This window comes from Monodelphis domestica, chromosome 3, assembly GCF_027887165.1.
Source record: "Monodelphis domestica isolate mMonDom1 chromosome 3, mMonDom1.pri, whole genome shotgun sequence".
In the NCBI taxonomy this organism is placed as follows: domain Eukaryota; kingdom Metazoa; phylum Chordata; class Mammalia; order Didelphimorphia; family Didelphidae; genus Monodelphis; species Monodelphis domestica.
This window is the reverse complement of record NC_077229.1, coordinates 78,504,883-78,522,298: the sequence shown is the minus strand read 5'-3', so window position 1 is coordinate 78,522,298 and position 17,416 is coordinate 78,504,883. Positions and strand designations below refer to the sequence as shown.

Here is a 17,416-nt window from a genome sequence, read left to right as displayed (position 1 = left end):
TACCTCTCCTCGGGTCCCATCACAAAGGTGAGCCCCTTCCCTTGTGGACCCTGCTGGTCAGGGAAGTCCATTAAGGAAAACCCCACACCTTCCACCTCTGAGACTGTGGGATTGTCTAGACCGGACTGAAGAAGGCATAGAACTAGGAGCTTTCAGAGGCTTTCTTGCCTTCTCTGTTCCTTCCCTTCCCGCCTGAGCCTCTGCCCAGGGACCAGGGTGGGGACAGAGTCTGTGCAGCTCTTCCTAATTTAATTCCTCCCACCTTCTTCCAAGTGCCTCGGTTTCCCCTAACTCAGAGGAAAGAGAGAATTAAAGTGGACTGAGCACAGGACAAGTGGGTGGAATTGGCAAGGTAATGTTGGATCCCTGGCTGGGGCATTAGTGGCCTGGCCTTTCTTTCTCTTAGCCTATGGGCTCTTGGTCAATGAGCACGGATTGAGTGACTACTGTTTCCTCAGTCCTGCTATGGGGGAGGCAGGGGATATGAACAGAGGGAGAAAAAGGGGACTCACTGGAGGTGGAGGAGAGCCGGAAGTTTTCTGGTGGGCCAGGGGGGAGAGGACTGGTAATCAAACAGAGGACAGATGGACTGAGGGGCAGGACAGAGAAACAGACAGATGGAGGGGGAGGGATAGAACAGAAGAATAAGCAGCCAAGTAGGACAGACAGACAACTCCGGAGGATCAGGGCAGGATGCTCAGGGGGTGACAGACAAATGGACACAGGGAAGGGATCGCAAGATGAAACGGCTGCGAGCGGCGGAGGGAGCCAGGCTGAGGATAGTGGGAAACAGACAGACTGACAGACGCACTGATTGACAGAAGGGAGGGTCGGAGCAGAAGACCAGCCCATCGCAGGTTCGGGCTGATTCCTGGGGGGCCTTAAGGGGGCTTCTCCTGGCCTTGGTCCCGCCTTGGCCACCCTGGGGCTCAGCCGCTCCCTCCCTCTCCTGCCCTCTGGCGCCCCTGCGTACGCACGGCTGCACTGGGGGAGGCTGCGGCGGGGGAGGAGGAGCGCCTGGGCAGCCGGGCGGGCGGGCACGGCAGGCGCCGGAGGATGCGGTCTCCATGGGGCTGCTGTGGTTTCTCTCCTTCCTTCATTCTGCCTTCTTCGGGGACGAGGTAGGAATTGCTGAGGCTTGGGGTGGGTGATCACCAGATGGGGAGGGGATTTCCTGCCCTGCCCTGCAGGATCGGGAAGGGGGCAGGGAGGGGGAGAAAGGGAGGGGAGAGAGGCTTGGAGGCCCAGGGGATGGGGGCCAAGGATTAGAGGAGGGGGAGAGGGGAAGAGGATGGAGACGAAGGACTGAGGGGAAGGAAACAGGGACAGGAAGGGTGCGGAGGACCGGAATGGAGTCTAGGGCGGAGGCAGCCGGTGCCCTTCACACCTGACAGAGTACAGATTTGGGGGAGAACCTTCTTTGGGGGGCGCTGCGGTGAGAGTCCCATGGATCGAGGGCGAGGCCCAAGTGCTGAGAGATCTGGTGGGGAAGGAAGGGCTCATTCTGTGGGATGGTTCGGGGAAGAATGTGAGTGAGGGGGGCACTTGAGGTTCCAGGGCCAGAATGTGGGGGCAGAGTTTGAAGGGCTCTGCGGGAGAATGGGACATGGTTTCAGGGAATCGGACTTGGGCAGATCTTGGAGAGGATTCTAAGGGGAACAATGTGAAGGAGGGCAGAGGGGGGATTTTAGGGGGAAAGAGGGGGATATTTTCCAGGACTGGGTTAGAGAGGTCGAAGCTCAGTGTGTGTATTTCTTTTACAAAGAATTCTATGGCCTTTCCTGGTCCTTCCACATTGAGAGATTTGGGAGTGGTGGGTAGGAAGGAAAACAAGACTGCGGCAGAGGTGAGGCTTCACAGGAACTTGCCTCTAGGATGGAGCTGGAATGGACATCTGGCCCTCCCCACCCCCGAGCCAGAGGCTGGCACTAAAGGCTGGCCCCACGGCCTGGCACCGGCCATGGGAGAGTCTGTCCCCAGGAGGCCTGGTTCTCTATTACTCCTCTAACCATCCCCCTCCCTGCTTCTCAATCCCTGGTCCTGGCACTTCCCCAGCCAATTGGCAAGAGAGCCTTCATCCCCATGGTGACCGTTGCCAGGGAGCTGCTTCCTATGTCTTTTGATTCTAAGTCAAAGGCCCTTTGCCTTGTGAAAAGGAGATGTGGTAGGGGCTGATGCCCCCCCCCCCCCCACCAAGTGCTCCTTTCTCCCCAAACCCAGGCCAGACTGCAGAGCATCACTTTCTCAAAAACATCCTCCTGTATCCCTGAATCTTACTTAGCCATCCAGCTTCTTTCCCTCCTCCATCACATCCTTTACACTACTTTCTGAGTCCTGACTGCTCTCTGTACCCCTAGCACAGAGAGGCCAGAGCATTTCCCCAGAGTCACACAGCCCAGTTTGGGAAAAAGTCTCAGGAAGTTCCCAAGAGTGACCTTCTTATATTAATGGATCATTCCCTGGTGTGGAGGCCTCCTTGGGAGGGGCATGAAGTGGGCTGGGCTCCTAGGAGGAAATTCTGGGTCCCAGGGGAGGGGACAGCCAAGCACCTCTATGACTTCTCATCAGTTCCCTCCTTAAGGGAAGGATGAGTTGGAAAAGACATTTCACCTTAAAGAAGGCACCTGTAACAATCACATTTCTTCCCATGGTTACTGTGTGAGGTAGGGGAAGCACTGGGAAACCAGCTAGTCCAAACTCCATATTCTATGGAATATGGGGAAACTGGGACCCGGGAAGTCTGACAAGACTTCTGAATCACACGGGGAGTGAGGACTAGAATCTGACCTGCAGCCCAGCTTCTGTTGTATCTCTCTCTCTCTCCTCTCAGTCCTTCTAGTTCTTCATTTTTGCCTCTCCTGGAGCAATAATGATGACTTCTATGTGGCCTTTCAGGATTACAAAGTGCTTTGAATACATTATCTTATTGGATTATCAACATTCTTCTGAGATTTATATTGTGCAATTGTTATCATACCCATTTTACAGAAGAGAAAACTGACCCTAAACCACTTACCTAAGCCTACATAGATAAAAAATGGTGGAGTCAGGAAATGAACCCAGGTTGTTTGATTCCCAGGCCTGGGCTTTTTCCACAAGGGTTGTTGCGTGCCTTTATGATACTGTGTGGCTTTGCTTTCCCTATTTGGTTGTAATGTGAGCTCTGTTAGGGCAGGAACCTAAATTTTCTTCTCTGGATAATTATGTCATCAGACTAGATGATCTATCTTTAATATACTTTCCAGCTCTGACCTTCTGGGTTCTAAGGGCCCACTCATCTCTGATATTCCATGTTCTAAGGTCCCTCCCAGCCCTGATATTCTATGTTCTAAAGACCTTCTCAGCTCTGATATTCCCTGTTCTAAGGTCCCTCCCAGCTCTAACATTTCATGTTCTAAACTTTCCCAGCTCTGACATTCCATGTTCTAATGGCCCTACTAGTTCTGACATTTTGTGTTTTAAGGTCCCCCCTGATGCTAATGTTCTATATCCTCTCTGCAAGCAAGTTCATTATTTTTGTCTCAAAAATTGGGCAGAAAAACATCATCCTGAGTAGTCTTATAGCCAGCCTTAATCCCATCCTTTGGTAAAGCAGCTACAGATGAAACACCAGGAAGGGATTTTCCTCTTGTTTGGAGGCATCTCTCAGACTCTCCTCAGTCTATAACCTTGGGTCTAGAGACAAGGAGATGGACTAGACTCGTTGCCAGAGACCCTACTGCCTTGATCCTCTGAGTCCCCAATAACTTCTCTTTAAACTTCTGGGAGTAGGTGAGAAGGAAAGTCCAATAGTATATAAGCTCCTTGAGGGCAAAGATTTTTGTTTTATTTCTGTGCCTCCATCCCCTAGCACAGTACCCTGCACATAGTAGGTCTATATAATAGTTTTAAAACTGATTTGAAGACCAAATCATGGGTTCATAGACTTCCAAAAAAATCCCCCAAACAACCAAAAAAACCAACTCTTTTGTCTTAATATCATAAGAGAGAAGAGTGGTAAAGGCTAAGCAACTGGGGAGTAAGTGACTTGCATAGGGTCATACAGCTAGGAAGTGCCTGAGGTCAGATTTAAATGCCTGGAGGCCTGGCACTCTATCCATTGTGTTGACTAATTAACTACTGCTTGTTCCTAGACTTTTAACTAGAAGGAACCACAGAGATTACTCAATCCCAATTTTACAAATAGGGAAATCGAGGCCCTGAGAGATCTAAGTGTTTGTTCTCCATGATACAGTAGAGCTGGAAGAACTCAGATCTTCTAACTGGAGATCCAATACTTTTCCATTCAATCAGTCTGTTTGGAAGACTTAACCATCCTACCCCTGCCATTAAATGTGTTTAGTCCCATGCTTAGTCATCTACTCTGAACATGGGTGTCACTGCTCCCCCATGAATATAAACTACTCAAGTAGGAAAGGAATTATACATACATAATATATAGATGTGTGTGTGTGTGTATTTAGTCATTGTGTCACCAATGTCTTGCCCAGTATTTGGCACATGGGGGTGGGATGGGGAGAAGAAGGAAGAAAAGGGAAGGGAAGAAACATTTATATTGTGCCTACTATGTGTCAGGAACTGCACTGAATATTTAACAAATATTATCTCATTTGACATTCACAATGACCCTGAAAGGTAAGTGCTATTATTTTCTCCATTTTATAGCTGAGGAAACTGAGGCAGAGATTAAGTGACTTGCCCAAAGTCATACAACTAGTAAGTGTCCTCAGAGATACTTGAGTGCCACATCTTCACTTCACAAATTAGGAGACTGGAGCGTAGAAAAATTAATTGATTTGCTCAAGGTCACACAGGTAGTGACAAAAATGGGATCTGAATCAAGGATATCAAGGAAAATAAGGAAAAAATGCGAAGGAAGGTGGCCTAGTAGTACCAGATTTTAAACTATACTATAAAGCAGTGGTCATCAAAACAATATGGTACTGGCTAAGAGACAGGAAGGAGGATCAGTTGAATAAACTAGGGGTATATGACCTCAGTAAGATAGTGTACAATAAACCCAAAGATCCCAGCTTTTGGGACAAGAACCCATCATTTGACAAAAACTGCTAGGAAAATTGGAAAACAGTATGGAAGATATTAGGTTTAGATCAACATCTCACACCTTACACCAAGCTAAATTCAGAATGGGTAAATGACTTAAATAAAAAGGGAAACTAAGTAAATTAGGGGAATATAGAATAGTATATCTGTAGGATCTATAGAAAAGAAAGAACTTAAGACTAAGCAAGAGATGGAGAACATTACAAAAAATTAAATTAATAATTTTTATTACATTAAATTAAAAAGGTTTTGTACAAACAAAACTAATGCAACCAAAATTAGAGGGGAAACAACAAATTGGGAAAAAATCTTTATAACAAAAACCTCTGACAAAGTTCTCATTTCTCAGATTTACAAAAAATCAAGTCATTCCCCAATTGACAAATGGTCAAGGGACACGAATAGGAAATTTTTATATAAAGGAATAAAAACCATCAAAAAACACATGAAAAAAGTGTTCTAAATCTTTCATAATTAGAAAAACACAAATTCAAACAGCACTGAGGTACCACCTCACACCTAGAAGATTGGCCAATATGACAGTGAAGGAAAATAGATGTTGGAGGGGATGTAGCAAAATTGGGACACTAATGCATTTCTGGTGGAGTTGTGAATTGATCCAACCATTCTGAAAGGTAATTTGGAACTATGCTCAAAGGGCTTTAAAAGAATACCTACCCTTTGATCCAGAAATACCACTACTAGGTTTGTAACCTAAAGAGATAATAATGAAAAATATTTGTACAAAAATGGGATTTGAACTCAGGTTTTCCTGACTCTAGGCTCATTGCACTATATCCACTGTTCTACTTAGCTGCATTTATTTAACATCTCTTGAATTGAATTGAATTGTTTCTCAGTAGGAGGCACTGCCATACAGTGGAAAGAGTACTGGTTCTGGAGGCAGAAGACCTGGGTTCATATCCTACCTCTGTCTCTTTCTACCTGTGTAACCTTGGGCAAATCAGTTAACTTCTCTCTCTCTGTCACTTTCTGTCTCTCTCTGAATCCTTACTTACCTTGTTTCTTAGAATACTAAGTATTGGTATAAAAACAGAAGAGCAGTAAGGGCTAGGAAATTGGTGTCAAGTGACTTGCCCAGGGTCACACAGTTAGGAAGTATCTGAGGACAGATTTGAACCCAGGTCCACCTGACTCTAGACCTAGTGCTCTATCCACTGTGCTATCTAGCTGCTCCAAGCTAGCTAACTTTTCTAGACCTTAGTCACCTCCCCCATAAAATGAGGACATTGGACTCAAGGACCTCTGAGGACCCTTCCAGCTCTTAGTCTCTCTATAATACTACAGTCCTTTCCAGGCTCACAGTCTGGCTACAGAGAAAAGCCCCCACATGAATGACGGAGTGGGGAGACAAACAAACATTGAATCAGATGAAGAGGTGTGGGTGGACTGTTATTTGCACCCCTGAAGGGAGAACCCACATAGATGAGATAAAAAATCCATCAGAACTTGGAAATAACTGATATTTCTATAGTGTTTGATGGTTTCCCAAGTCCTCTCAACCCATTACCTTCTCTCTTAGAATCAATACTGTGTGGTGGTTCTAAGGCAGAAAAGCAGTAAGGGTTAGGCAATGGGGGTTAAGTGACTTGCCCAAAGTCACAGAGCTAAGAAGTGTCTGAGATCAGATTGGAACCCAGGCCTTCCCATGTCTAAACCTGGCTCTCAATCCACTGAGCCACCCAGCTGCCCCTCCAGAGTTGTATCTTATACCAAGTTGGCATTTATGAAATGTTTGTTTGTTGATCCTTACACCAAAAAATGATTGTCCCTATTTTTCAGAGGAAAAAACCGAGGCACTGAGTTATGAAGTGACCTATCCAAAGTCACACATGTAACAAAGCTCAAATGGAAGGCCAGAGGCTACAAATATGTTTCTGGGTCTGTGAAATCCAGCAGCTTTCCCCATATATGTGATAATGAGACATATGCTTTATCTTGAAAATTGCTCAAGATGGAGCTAGGATAGTTAAGGAGGGTTTTCTGGAAGAGGTCATGAACCATAAAGGTACTTCTGCTCATTCTAAGCCTCTCCTACCCTGACTCCTGCTGAAGGAAGGACAGGTCTGATTGCCATATTTCTGGGGTTGCCACATCTCTGGGATGTCATATCTCTGGGATTGCCACATCTCTGTGAGAAAGGAGGCTGGACTATGATGCTCTTTCAAGGACAGGGGCCCAGGGGTGCAGCTTGAGAGCAATAACCCCAAGAAGCAGGAATGGTCACCATTCTCACCACTCTTCTCCAGGATGCATGAATTTTAGATTAAAATGGACTTCTCCATAAGCGGGCACTGGGGACTGTAAAGGCTCTGTCCACGGTGCTGATCTCTTCCTATTTAGCTGGAATCCTGAAATCCTAGGCTATAGATTCTAGAATGGCAGAAGCGGAAGAGACCTCAGGACACAAATCACAGGTCTACAGAGGACCCTAGAAAATAGAATAGAGACTATCAGCATTAGAAAGGGCCCTTGGAATAGAGATCAGAGAGTATCACAAGTGGGAGTATCTTTAGAACACAAAATGTCAGAGGTGGCCAAGTCCTTAGGATATAAAGCAGACAATATCCATGCTGGAAAAGTCCATTAGACATAGAACATCACATGGAAAGAATAAGGAGAAGAAAGAACTTGGAACCAGAAAACCCAAGTTTAAATCCTATCTCTGCCACCTACTGGATGACCCTAGCTCTTCTCTGGGAAATCAAAATGGAGGAAATAATACTTCTCTTATCTACTTCATAAGATTATTATGGGGAAAACATTTAACACATTATAACTCACCACAGATATATGAATTAATATTATAACAGAAAAATCTCAGAACTGGAAGGGGTTGTAGCATTTAGAACATAGGTAGTCAGAGCCTGTCAAATAAATGAATGGACCTTAGTGCATGGAACTGGGATGTTGGATCTGGGAGGGATTTTAGAAGATGGAACTCCATGATTTAAAGGGATCACAGAAACAATTTGATCCAACCCTCATATTTTACAGAGGGGTAAATCAAGGTCCAGAGAGGAGGTAGGACTTAACTCCAAGATTGTAGAGTGATTTGTTGGCAGAGCTGGAAATAAAGCTCAAACCAGTTCTCTTTCTGCTTCCTCAGACTGCCCAGTCTGCCCATGGGGAAATCTGGGAAAAGGAACAGCAAGGAGGAAATCACACTGAGGCATCAAGGGCCCCTTAGGGAGGGCCTGGTCAAAATGTGTCATTCCCCTCACAGGCTGGAGTGAGAGGGTGACTGGTTTCAGATTCATTAATCCCTCAACCAGCCCCAGGTGGCCCATATCTGAGCCCCAGACATGATGGATTTGCTGGGAGGTGGCATCTGTCAGGAAATGTTTATTCCTCTCTATCCATCATTTTACTTATCAGAATGGGTTGGGGGCTGAGGTGAAGCTCCCAAGAAGGGGATGGATTTTAAAGCCTTTCCAATTCAGTTAGAGACAAAGGCCTCAGGAAGAGTCAATAAGAACTGATGTCATCTTTGAGGTCTGCCCTTGAGGAGAAATAGTATGGTGTGTTGGAATGAACCTAAAAGTCAGGAGACCTAGGTGCAGACTCCACTTCTCCTGCTCTAGGTCCTCACTTTCCCCATCTATAAAATGAAAGGAGGATGGATTTGAAAATATCTAAAGTCTCCTCCAGCTCTCATGGCCCTGATTATAGAATTCTGATTTCAAGTCTCCATAACTTCTTTTTTTTTTTTGGTGGCATTTTATTTTCCTCCAATTATCTAAATAACAATTTTGGACATTTGTTTTCCAAAATTATGAGTTCCAAAATCTTTCCCTCCCCTCCCTAAGAAATGTATGCACAATGCTTTAAAAAAAATTAAAGGGGGGCAGCTGGTTGGCTCAGTGGATTGAGAGCTAGACCCAGAGATGGGAGGTCCTGGGTTCAAATCTGACCTCAGACACTTCCTAACTGTGTGACCCTGGGCAAGTCACTTAACCCCCATTGCCTAACCCTTACTATTATTCTGCCTTGATGAAAGGGTAAGAGTTATAAAAAAAAAGAATAAAAACTCAGTTTCCCTCATCCATGGAGCACCATTGGTATTTCCTCTTGTTGTGATTTACAGATTCTCTCATCATCTAGCATATTCACTAGGAACCTGTGGAGATAATCCTAAATCTTCTGCCTTCCCTATCCAGCCTTAGAGAACCTGGATAGAGGCCCCGACTTATGAAATCTTAGAATTTTTATTTTCTTTTTCTAAGGTTCTGTGAATCGAAGATTTTTATGGCTCTAAGATCCTATAACTGCCTTCTCTGAATATTTTATTTAAAAAAATCTAAAATTTGATGATAGTAAGGTTCTATTCATCTTACATTTAGATTCTATGATTCTAAGAGTCTGATCCTCAAATCTATGATATGATCCTGTGCTTCTAAGATTCTCTGCCTCTAAGCTGAGAATCTAAGTTTTAACTGTATAATCTTGTGATTCTAAGATTTTGATTCTGAGATTTCTAAGATCTTATGATTCTAAGATTGCCATTCTGTGAATCCATTTTGCCAGGGACTCGAGTTTATCCTGGTCTCTGACCCCAGCAGTCTTACAAGGGGATATTTTATCTGCAAATGAATAATTTCAGCACTGCCCCTGTCCCTCCTCCCGCCCCCCACCCCCCACGCAGGTCTCAGGGCTGGTACCATCATCGGATTCACAGCGGTGGGGCCATAGTACCCAGAACAGAGGCAGCAGCGACTTCTCTCGATGATGGTGGGAGCGATGGGGTAGGTCCCCCCTCCCCAGAGCTACCATTGGCTGTTGCCATGGTTTCAGACAGTCTTCTCAGGTCTGCCATTGGCTAGGAGCAGCCAGCATCCCCGCATCCCTCCTCCTCCTCCCCCCTCTGCTGAGATTCCATCCAGCACTGGGGATGTGGCTGACAAGCTGATGGGCCCCAAACCCAGGCCCTGAGCAAGGCTTTGTTTCCGGGCTGAGCCTACAGCAGAGCAACTGGCCCCAGGGAACCCAGCATCCATCTCGGAGTTTTGTTGACTGGCCTCGGGCTCGGGGCTCGGAGCTTGGGCCCAGGACTTGGGATTTGGGGCCGCTCGTTGGGAGCTGGCTCTGGGCCTGGCTCTGCCCCTTCTTCGCCATCCTGGGGATGAGCTCAGGGAGACTGAGGCAGCCACAGGCGACCCGGCAAGTGAAGTAAGCGGAGACTCTTCATTTCTCTGTCTCTTGCTACTGTCTCTGTCTCTATTTCTATCTGTTTCTGTCTCTCTGCCTTTGTCGCTGTCCCTGCCTTTGTCAGTGTCTGTCTCTGTCATGCCTTTGTCACACATATAATCCATGCACAGCTTGATGGCTAGACATGCAGTCTATTGCACACCTGGACATAGATAGGCACCAAGACACAAACACAGAGATCGTGTACACATGGATGGACGTGGCCACACACACACACCCACCATCTCTATTTCTCCAGCACTTACTTTCAGATCAAAAGCCCTTTTTATCCATTGTGCTGATAAAGCAACTGAGGCATAAGAAGATGGGAATTTTTGCTTTCACAGAGCCATGAGGAAAGGACTTGTCTTACACACACACACACACACACACACACACACACGCACACACGCACACACGCACACACGCACATACACACACACACACACACATACCATCTCTATTTCTTCAGTACTTGCTTTCAGATCAAAAGCTTTTTTTATCCATTGTGCTGATGGAGAAACTGAGGTACAAGAAGATGGGAATTTTTGCTTTCACAGAGCCATGAGGAAAGGATTTTCTCTCTCTCTCTCTCTCTCTCTCTCTCTCTCTCTCTCTCTCACACACACACACACACACACACACACACACACACACACACCTTTTTAGAAGACACCACCAGCACTTTCTCAGATCCCACCTGGCCCATCCCAACTCCAACCTGTTTTCTTTTTCTGTCTTCTGCTGAGTTCAGATGTAAGTTCAGACTGAAAACTTGCCCTTCTTCTGTCTGTGTGTACGGGGGTAGGAATCTCTCTAGAGAGAGACCAGAACCTGGGATGGGCAGGATGAGGCCCATGGGGCTCTTGAGGCTGGGAACTGGCACTGGAAATGAAGGTTCTAAAGAGGACTGCCTTCTACATGGCTGCTTGCCTGGGCTGGACACTCAATGAATCGAGGCAAGCCATTAGCAATGGGAGTGGCTCTTATGGAGGAAAGGGATGAAGTAGCATGAAGCAAGCTGGTCCTTTCAGGTCCCTGTTGCAAGGCTGTGCCCAGGGAGGCCCAGGGGGCAGAACGGGCCCCTCTGGAAATTCTTAGGCATCCAGCCAGGAAGAAATAAGAAGCCCCTTGATATAAAAAAGAGGCTCCTGAATGTGATCTCTGCCCCGTGTGGGCTGTGAGCCATGCCCTGATCTTGGGACGTAGGCTGACCTGTCTGACTTTAGAAACTTGACTAGGGCTCCAGAATGAAGCCTAATGATCTTATCAAGGTACAGCCCAAGTGAGAAGGCACGGGTGACTCTGCACAGCCTACCCCAGCCAGGGGTGCTGGGAGGATGCCATGCCACCTCGGTGCCTGTGCCATGGTAGAGGGGCAGTGGGCACTGTGGCCTGGGGCTGGCCAAAGGGCAATGATCTGCTTTCTCACTGAGAGAGGCCCAAGTGGGCTCAGGGAGCACCTTGGGATCTGGGAGAAGGGAGAGCCCTGACCCCCCAGGCTGGACCTCACTTCTCTTCCCACCCACCTGACCCATTCTGGTCTCCAAGCTCTCCTACCTTCACCTGGACAATCCTCCCAAATAACAGCTAGTTTTTATAGAGTACCTGCCATGGACCATGGATCTCAGTTGATCCCCATAACAACCCTGGGAGATAGATTCTATTATCATCCTCATTTTATAGTTAAAGAAACTAAGGTAGGCAGAGGTTAAATGACTCACCCAGGGTCACACTAAGTGTCTGAGGCTGTATTTGAACTCACATCTTCCTGACTCTGGGTCCAGTGTTCTAGAAACAGATATCTGTCCCTAACATCCTCCTGCATGTTCTAGACTAGACTCAGGGGCCACCTCTTCCAGAAAGTCTCCCTGATTTCTACCAGCCCTCCTCTCTCTCTTTTTCCCCCTTCCCTCACTATCTTTCTCTCTCTCCTTCCTCCCAATTCTCCTTTCTGTCTCTCTTTGTCTTTCTGTCTTTGTCCTCGTCTATCTCTCTTTCTCCTCTTTGATCCCATCCCACCTAGCATTATATGATGTGTATGTACCCCCTTGTCTTCTCTTGTTCATCTGCCCAGTCCCCAATGTTTATACCTTTCTTGTGATATCAGGGCTTGGCATAGTGCCTGGAATGGGCTTAATAAGTGGTGACTGACCAACTGACCATGTCATAGCACTGGTGGGAGGGCCAAAGGAATGGGAGTCAATATTCATTTCAAATAGTAACAGCACCTAGCACCTAGCACCTCGGGTTTGGAAAGACCTTTCTGAACTGCACCCTGTAGGGTAGATGATACAAGCATGTGAATATTCTCATTTTACATCCAGGGAAACTGAGGCCAAGAGAGAGGGAGGGGTTTCCTCAAAGTAGTGCAGCTTGGAAGTGTCAGGGCCAGGACTTGAACCCGAGGTACCTGACTTCCTACGGGTTGGAGCTGCCCCAAGAGCGGCGAGGGCTGGCCCTTCATGGAGGGTTCCGGATGGAAGCGAGAGGACTTCTTGGTGGGGAAGGGGTTGGAGGAGATGTCCACTGAGGTCCTTTGTGATTCTGAGGCACCAGATCGAGGACACTTTGCCCTCTGCTGAGCTGCTTCTCATCCTCGTCCAACACCAGAGGCGTCACTCGCTGTCTGCTGGCTGACTGGCTGATGGATTCATGGGAGTGGGGCAGGGAAGGCCAGGGTCCCTGGGGCCCCAGAGGAGCCAAGGCTGAGGGAAGGCTCATGTGAACCGGTGGGTCATAGCATAGCCTGAGCTTAACTGGCTGGGGCAGGGCTGCCACTGGAGACTGGGACAGAGGCAGAGTTCTTGGAGTCAAAAACAAAGGCAGAGAGAGAGAAAGTCTGAGCAGGGAACAAAGAGGGAGATGGAGAGGGAGCCATGGAGGGAGGGAGGCAGGGAGGGAGGGAAAGAGGGAAGAAGAGAGGGAGGGAGGAGAAAGGAAGGAAGGAAGGAAGGAAAGAAGGAAGGAAGGAAGGAAGGAAGGAAGCAAGGAAGGAAGCAAGGAAGGAAGGAAGGAGAGGAGCTTGGAGGCTAGGGGGAGAAAAGCTCAAAGGGGAGATGAGAAGGCTGAGAGACAAGCAGGGAAGAAGCGACAGAAACAGAGAGGGAAAGTGGGGGGAGAAGCAGAGGGGTTCTGAGACCCACGGAGAGAGGGAGGCTGACTGAGACAGACACTGAGAAACAGAAGAATGGGGAGAGACAAAGAGATACTGAACCAGAGCTAAGGACAGACAGAGATGGGGGGGGGGCAGCTCTGGGAAATGAAAGAAACAGTGAGTGGGAGAATGAGGTCAGAGGGAACCAGGGAAGAAGGGAAGAGGACTGAGTGATGATTATCTAGAATGGAGAAGAGGGAATTAGGAATGAAAACAAAGAGAGCCAGGAGGAGAATCAAGAAATGAGGAACCTGAAGGAAACAAAGGCATCAGATGAGGTTGTGGGGGCAGGTGTAGGCAACCTGCAGTTGGGCCAGGATAACCAAGACAGCAAATTCTGGGCTTGAGGGGGCAGCTGGACAGCAACCCCACATCTCCCCCACAGGGATCTAGGACCATCTGTCTACCAATGCTATGGGTCTAGCTACCTGTCATATTATTGGTCCATATCTCTGTCAGGTTGCCCATCTCTGGCTGTCAAGCTGTTGGTCCCCGACTCTCTCCTTCCCTGTCATCCCAGGCAAGCTGCCTCTCCAGTGGGGGTCCTCAGAGGCTGCCAGCCTTGCATCCCAGATCCTGGGTCTTGCCTACACTCCCAGATCCCCTCCCAGGCCGGTGGCTATTATGAGAAGACCAAAGAATTTTAGAGTGGGAAGGGCCCATAGGAGCTATCTATTTCCAGCCCATATCTAAGGGCAATCCCACGATAATGCATCCATTTGAGACAGCTCAAATCACGAGGAAGTTTTCCCTTGGACCAGCCTTCCTCCAGCTTCCACTCATCTTCCCTAATTCTGTTCTCTAAAGCCAAATGAAACAAATCAAATCTCCTGTCACTTAATGGACCTTCAGACCCTTCAGTCAGCCAGGCAATTAGCCTACAAGCTTTTATTGAGTGATTGCTATGTGCAACATACTGGAGATAAAACAAATCCTGCCCTCAAAGAGCCTGAGCGGAGATAACATTGTGCAAATATATAAAACATATATACCAAAAGAAAATAAGGTAAGTGGTGTGGCAGCAGGAGAGGCTAGGGTATCAGGAGAAACTTCATGTAGGAAATGGCAATTGAGATGATTTTTTAAAAAAAATGCTTATCTTCTATAAGCACCAGTTCTAAGGCAGAAAAGCAGTAAGGATTAGACAACTAGGGTTAAGAGACTTGCCCAGGGTCATACAGGCAGGAAGTACCTGAGGTCAGATTTGAACCCATAACCTCTCTTATCCGGGCCTAGATCTCTATCACCCAACTACCCCTAACTGAGCTGATTTTTGATGGAATATAGGGATGTTAATGGGAAGGGGTGAAGAGACAGTGCATTGCAGGTATGGCAGACAGCCTAACCAAAGGTCCAGAGAGGTGGGAGATGCAATGCCATAAATAAGGAGCTACAAGAATGTCAGACTGACTAGACCATAGATGGTATGAGTGAGTAATGAGAAGCCTAGGAAGGTTGGATGGAGCCAGGTTGTGTAGGGCTTTATGTATCAGGTAGAGGAGTCCTTTTTAGTCCAAAATATAATGGGGAGTTACTGGAGTTTATTGATCGAGGAAGTAAGATGGTCATATTTATTATGCTTGGGAGATATTGCTTTGGTAGCTGAGTGGAGGATGGATGGAAAAGGGGAAAAGGTCAAGGCAAAGAGGACAGTTAGGAGGCTATTGCAATAGTCCAGGCAAGATGTAATAAGGGCCCAGGGAGTTTAAGTGATGGGACTTAAATCACAGATTGTATCAAAGCGGGGATTTGAACCCAGGTTTTTGACTCTAGACCCAATGCTCTTGCAACTCTACCAATCTTTCTCTCTTTCTCTCTCTCTCTCTTCCTCTCTCTTCTCTCTCCCTCTTTTTTCTCTCTTCTCTCTCCCTTCCTCTCTCTCTCTCTCTCTTCTCTCTCTCTCCCTCCCTCTCTTCTCTCTCTCCCCCTTCCTCTCTCTCTGTACCTCTGTCTCTGTGTCTCTCTGTGTCTCTCTGTCTCTCTCTGTCTCTGTCTCTCTCTGTCTCTGTCTCTGTCTCTGTCTCTCTGTCTCTCTCTCTCTGTCTCTCTCTCTCTTTCCCCCTCTCTCAGAGATCAATGTTATAAAAACTCAGAGAGGGGGAAGCTGGGTGGCATAGTTCATAAAGCTCCAGGCTTGGAGGTGGGAGGAAATAGGTTCAGATCTGACCTCAAGTACTTCCTAATTGTGTGGTTTTGGGCAAATCCCTTAACTTAGTTTGCCTAGCCCTTGTCCTTCTGTCTTAAAGTTGTTACTAGTATACAAAGTAATGATTGATGTTTCTTTAATTATTTTTATAATTTTATTCAAAGATACTTTATTTTCCCAATTACATGTAATAACAATTTTCAACATACATTTTCTGAAATTATATGATCCAAATTGTCTCCCTCACTCCCTTCTTTCTTTCTTCCCCTCTTGGAGCTGGTAAGCAATTTGATCTGGATTATACATGTATTATCATGCAAAACACACTTTCATGTTGGTCATTGTTATAAGAGAATATTCATATAAAACCAAAACTATAAGGGTTTTTTAAAAATAATATTTTATTTGATCATTTCCAAGCATTATTCATTAAAGGCAAAGATCATTTTCTTTTCCTCCCCCCCCCCCATAGCTGACACGCGATTCCACTGGGTATCACATGTGTTCTTGATTCGAACCCATTGTCATGTTGTTAGTATTTGCATTAGAGTGTTCGTTTAGAGTCTCTCCTCTGTCATGTCCTATAAGGGTTTTTTTTTAACTCTTACATAGAATCAGTACTGTGTATTGATTCCAAGACAGAAGAAGATTAAGGGCTCAGCAATGGGAGTTTAGTGACTTGCCCAGAATGGCAGTTAGGAGTGTCTGAAGCCACATTTGAACCCAGGACCTCCTGTCTCTAGGCTAGGCTCTCAATCAACTGAGCCATCAAACTGTCCCCAAAAGTAAGAGTTAAGAAAAAACCCTTAGAGAAAAGAAATAGTATCCAGAAGAAGCAGAAAAAAGCAGGTTCTGGTGATGTAAGTGTAGAGAAGGGAATAAATGGGAGAGATGCTTCTGAAGTAGAATGGATACATCTTGGCATCTGGTTGGATCTGGGAGGTGGGAAGTGTTGAGGCTGCCTCTGAGGTTGTGAATGGGGATGACTGGAAAGCTTCTGGTGCCCTGGACAAAAAAAGGAAAGTTCAGAAGAAAAGTGATCTTGAGAGGGAAAGAATACATTTTTGTTTTAGATGAAGTGGTCTGAGATGTCTGTAGGATGTCCAGTTGGAAATACCTAATAGACAGTGGTATGCTGGCAAATGTTTAACTATCAGTTCTCTGAAAAAAGAAAGTATACACAATGCTTTAAAAAAATTAAAGTGGGGGGGGCAGCTGGGTGGCTCAGTGGATTGAGATCCAGGCCTAGAGACAAGAGGTCTTAGGTTCCAATTTTGCCTCAGACACTTCCTGGCTGTGTGACCCTGGGCAAGTCACTTCACCCCCATTGCCCAGCCCTTATCACTCTTCTGTCTTGGAACCAATAAACAGTATTGATTCTAAGATGGAAGGTAAAGGTTTAAAAAAATTATGAACCCTACTTTCTGTCCTCATAATAATTCTAAGACAGAAGGGCAAGGGCTAGGCAATGGAGGTTAAGTGACTTGCCCAAGGTCACACAGCTTGGAAGTGTTTGAAGCCTGATTTGAACCTAGTTCCCCAGGGATTCCAGACTTGGCACTCTATCTACTCTGTTATCTAACTGCAGCCTATAATGCTCTTTTGAGTTTAATCTGCATCATTAATATTTTTTTCTCCTTGAGACTAGAAATAAAATTATATAGCAAGTCTTTATTTGTAGTTGTTTTGATGACTTCCAAGTGTAAATATTCATCCTGAAATTCTAACAATCGGGAGGTGGAGCCAAGATGGCAGCATAGTAGCAGGGAAATCCTAAAGCTCCTCTGAATATTCTTCCAAACCAATCTTTAAAAAGTGTCTCATGTGGCAATAAATATGGC

The 17,416-nt window shown here is 46.3% G+C and overlaps 1 protein-coding gene across 2 annotated transcripts in view; it reads left to right on the top strand.

Annotated features, from left to right (window-relative positions):
- Positions 1-525: 525 nt before the first annotated feature.
- APC2 (APC regulator of WNT signaling pathway 2) overlaps positions 526-17,416 on the top strand; it is a 53,427-nt gene continuing 36,536 nt past the window's right edge. Inside the window, exon 1 of one of the 2 annotated variants that reach the window (XM_007489346.3) lies at positions 526-1,121. In XM_007489346.3, coding sequence (XP_007489408.2) covers positions 1,068-1,121 — 54 coding nt within the window. In that variant the 5' untranslated portion in view covers positions 526-1,067. Of the gene's footprint in view, positions 1,122-9,767; positions 10,255-17,416 lie in introns of those variants that run through there. The other variant, XM_056822240.1, reaches the window with a different exon arrangement.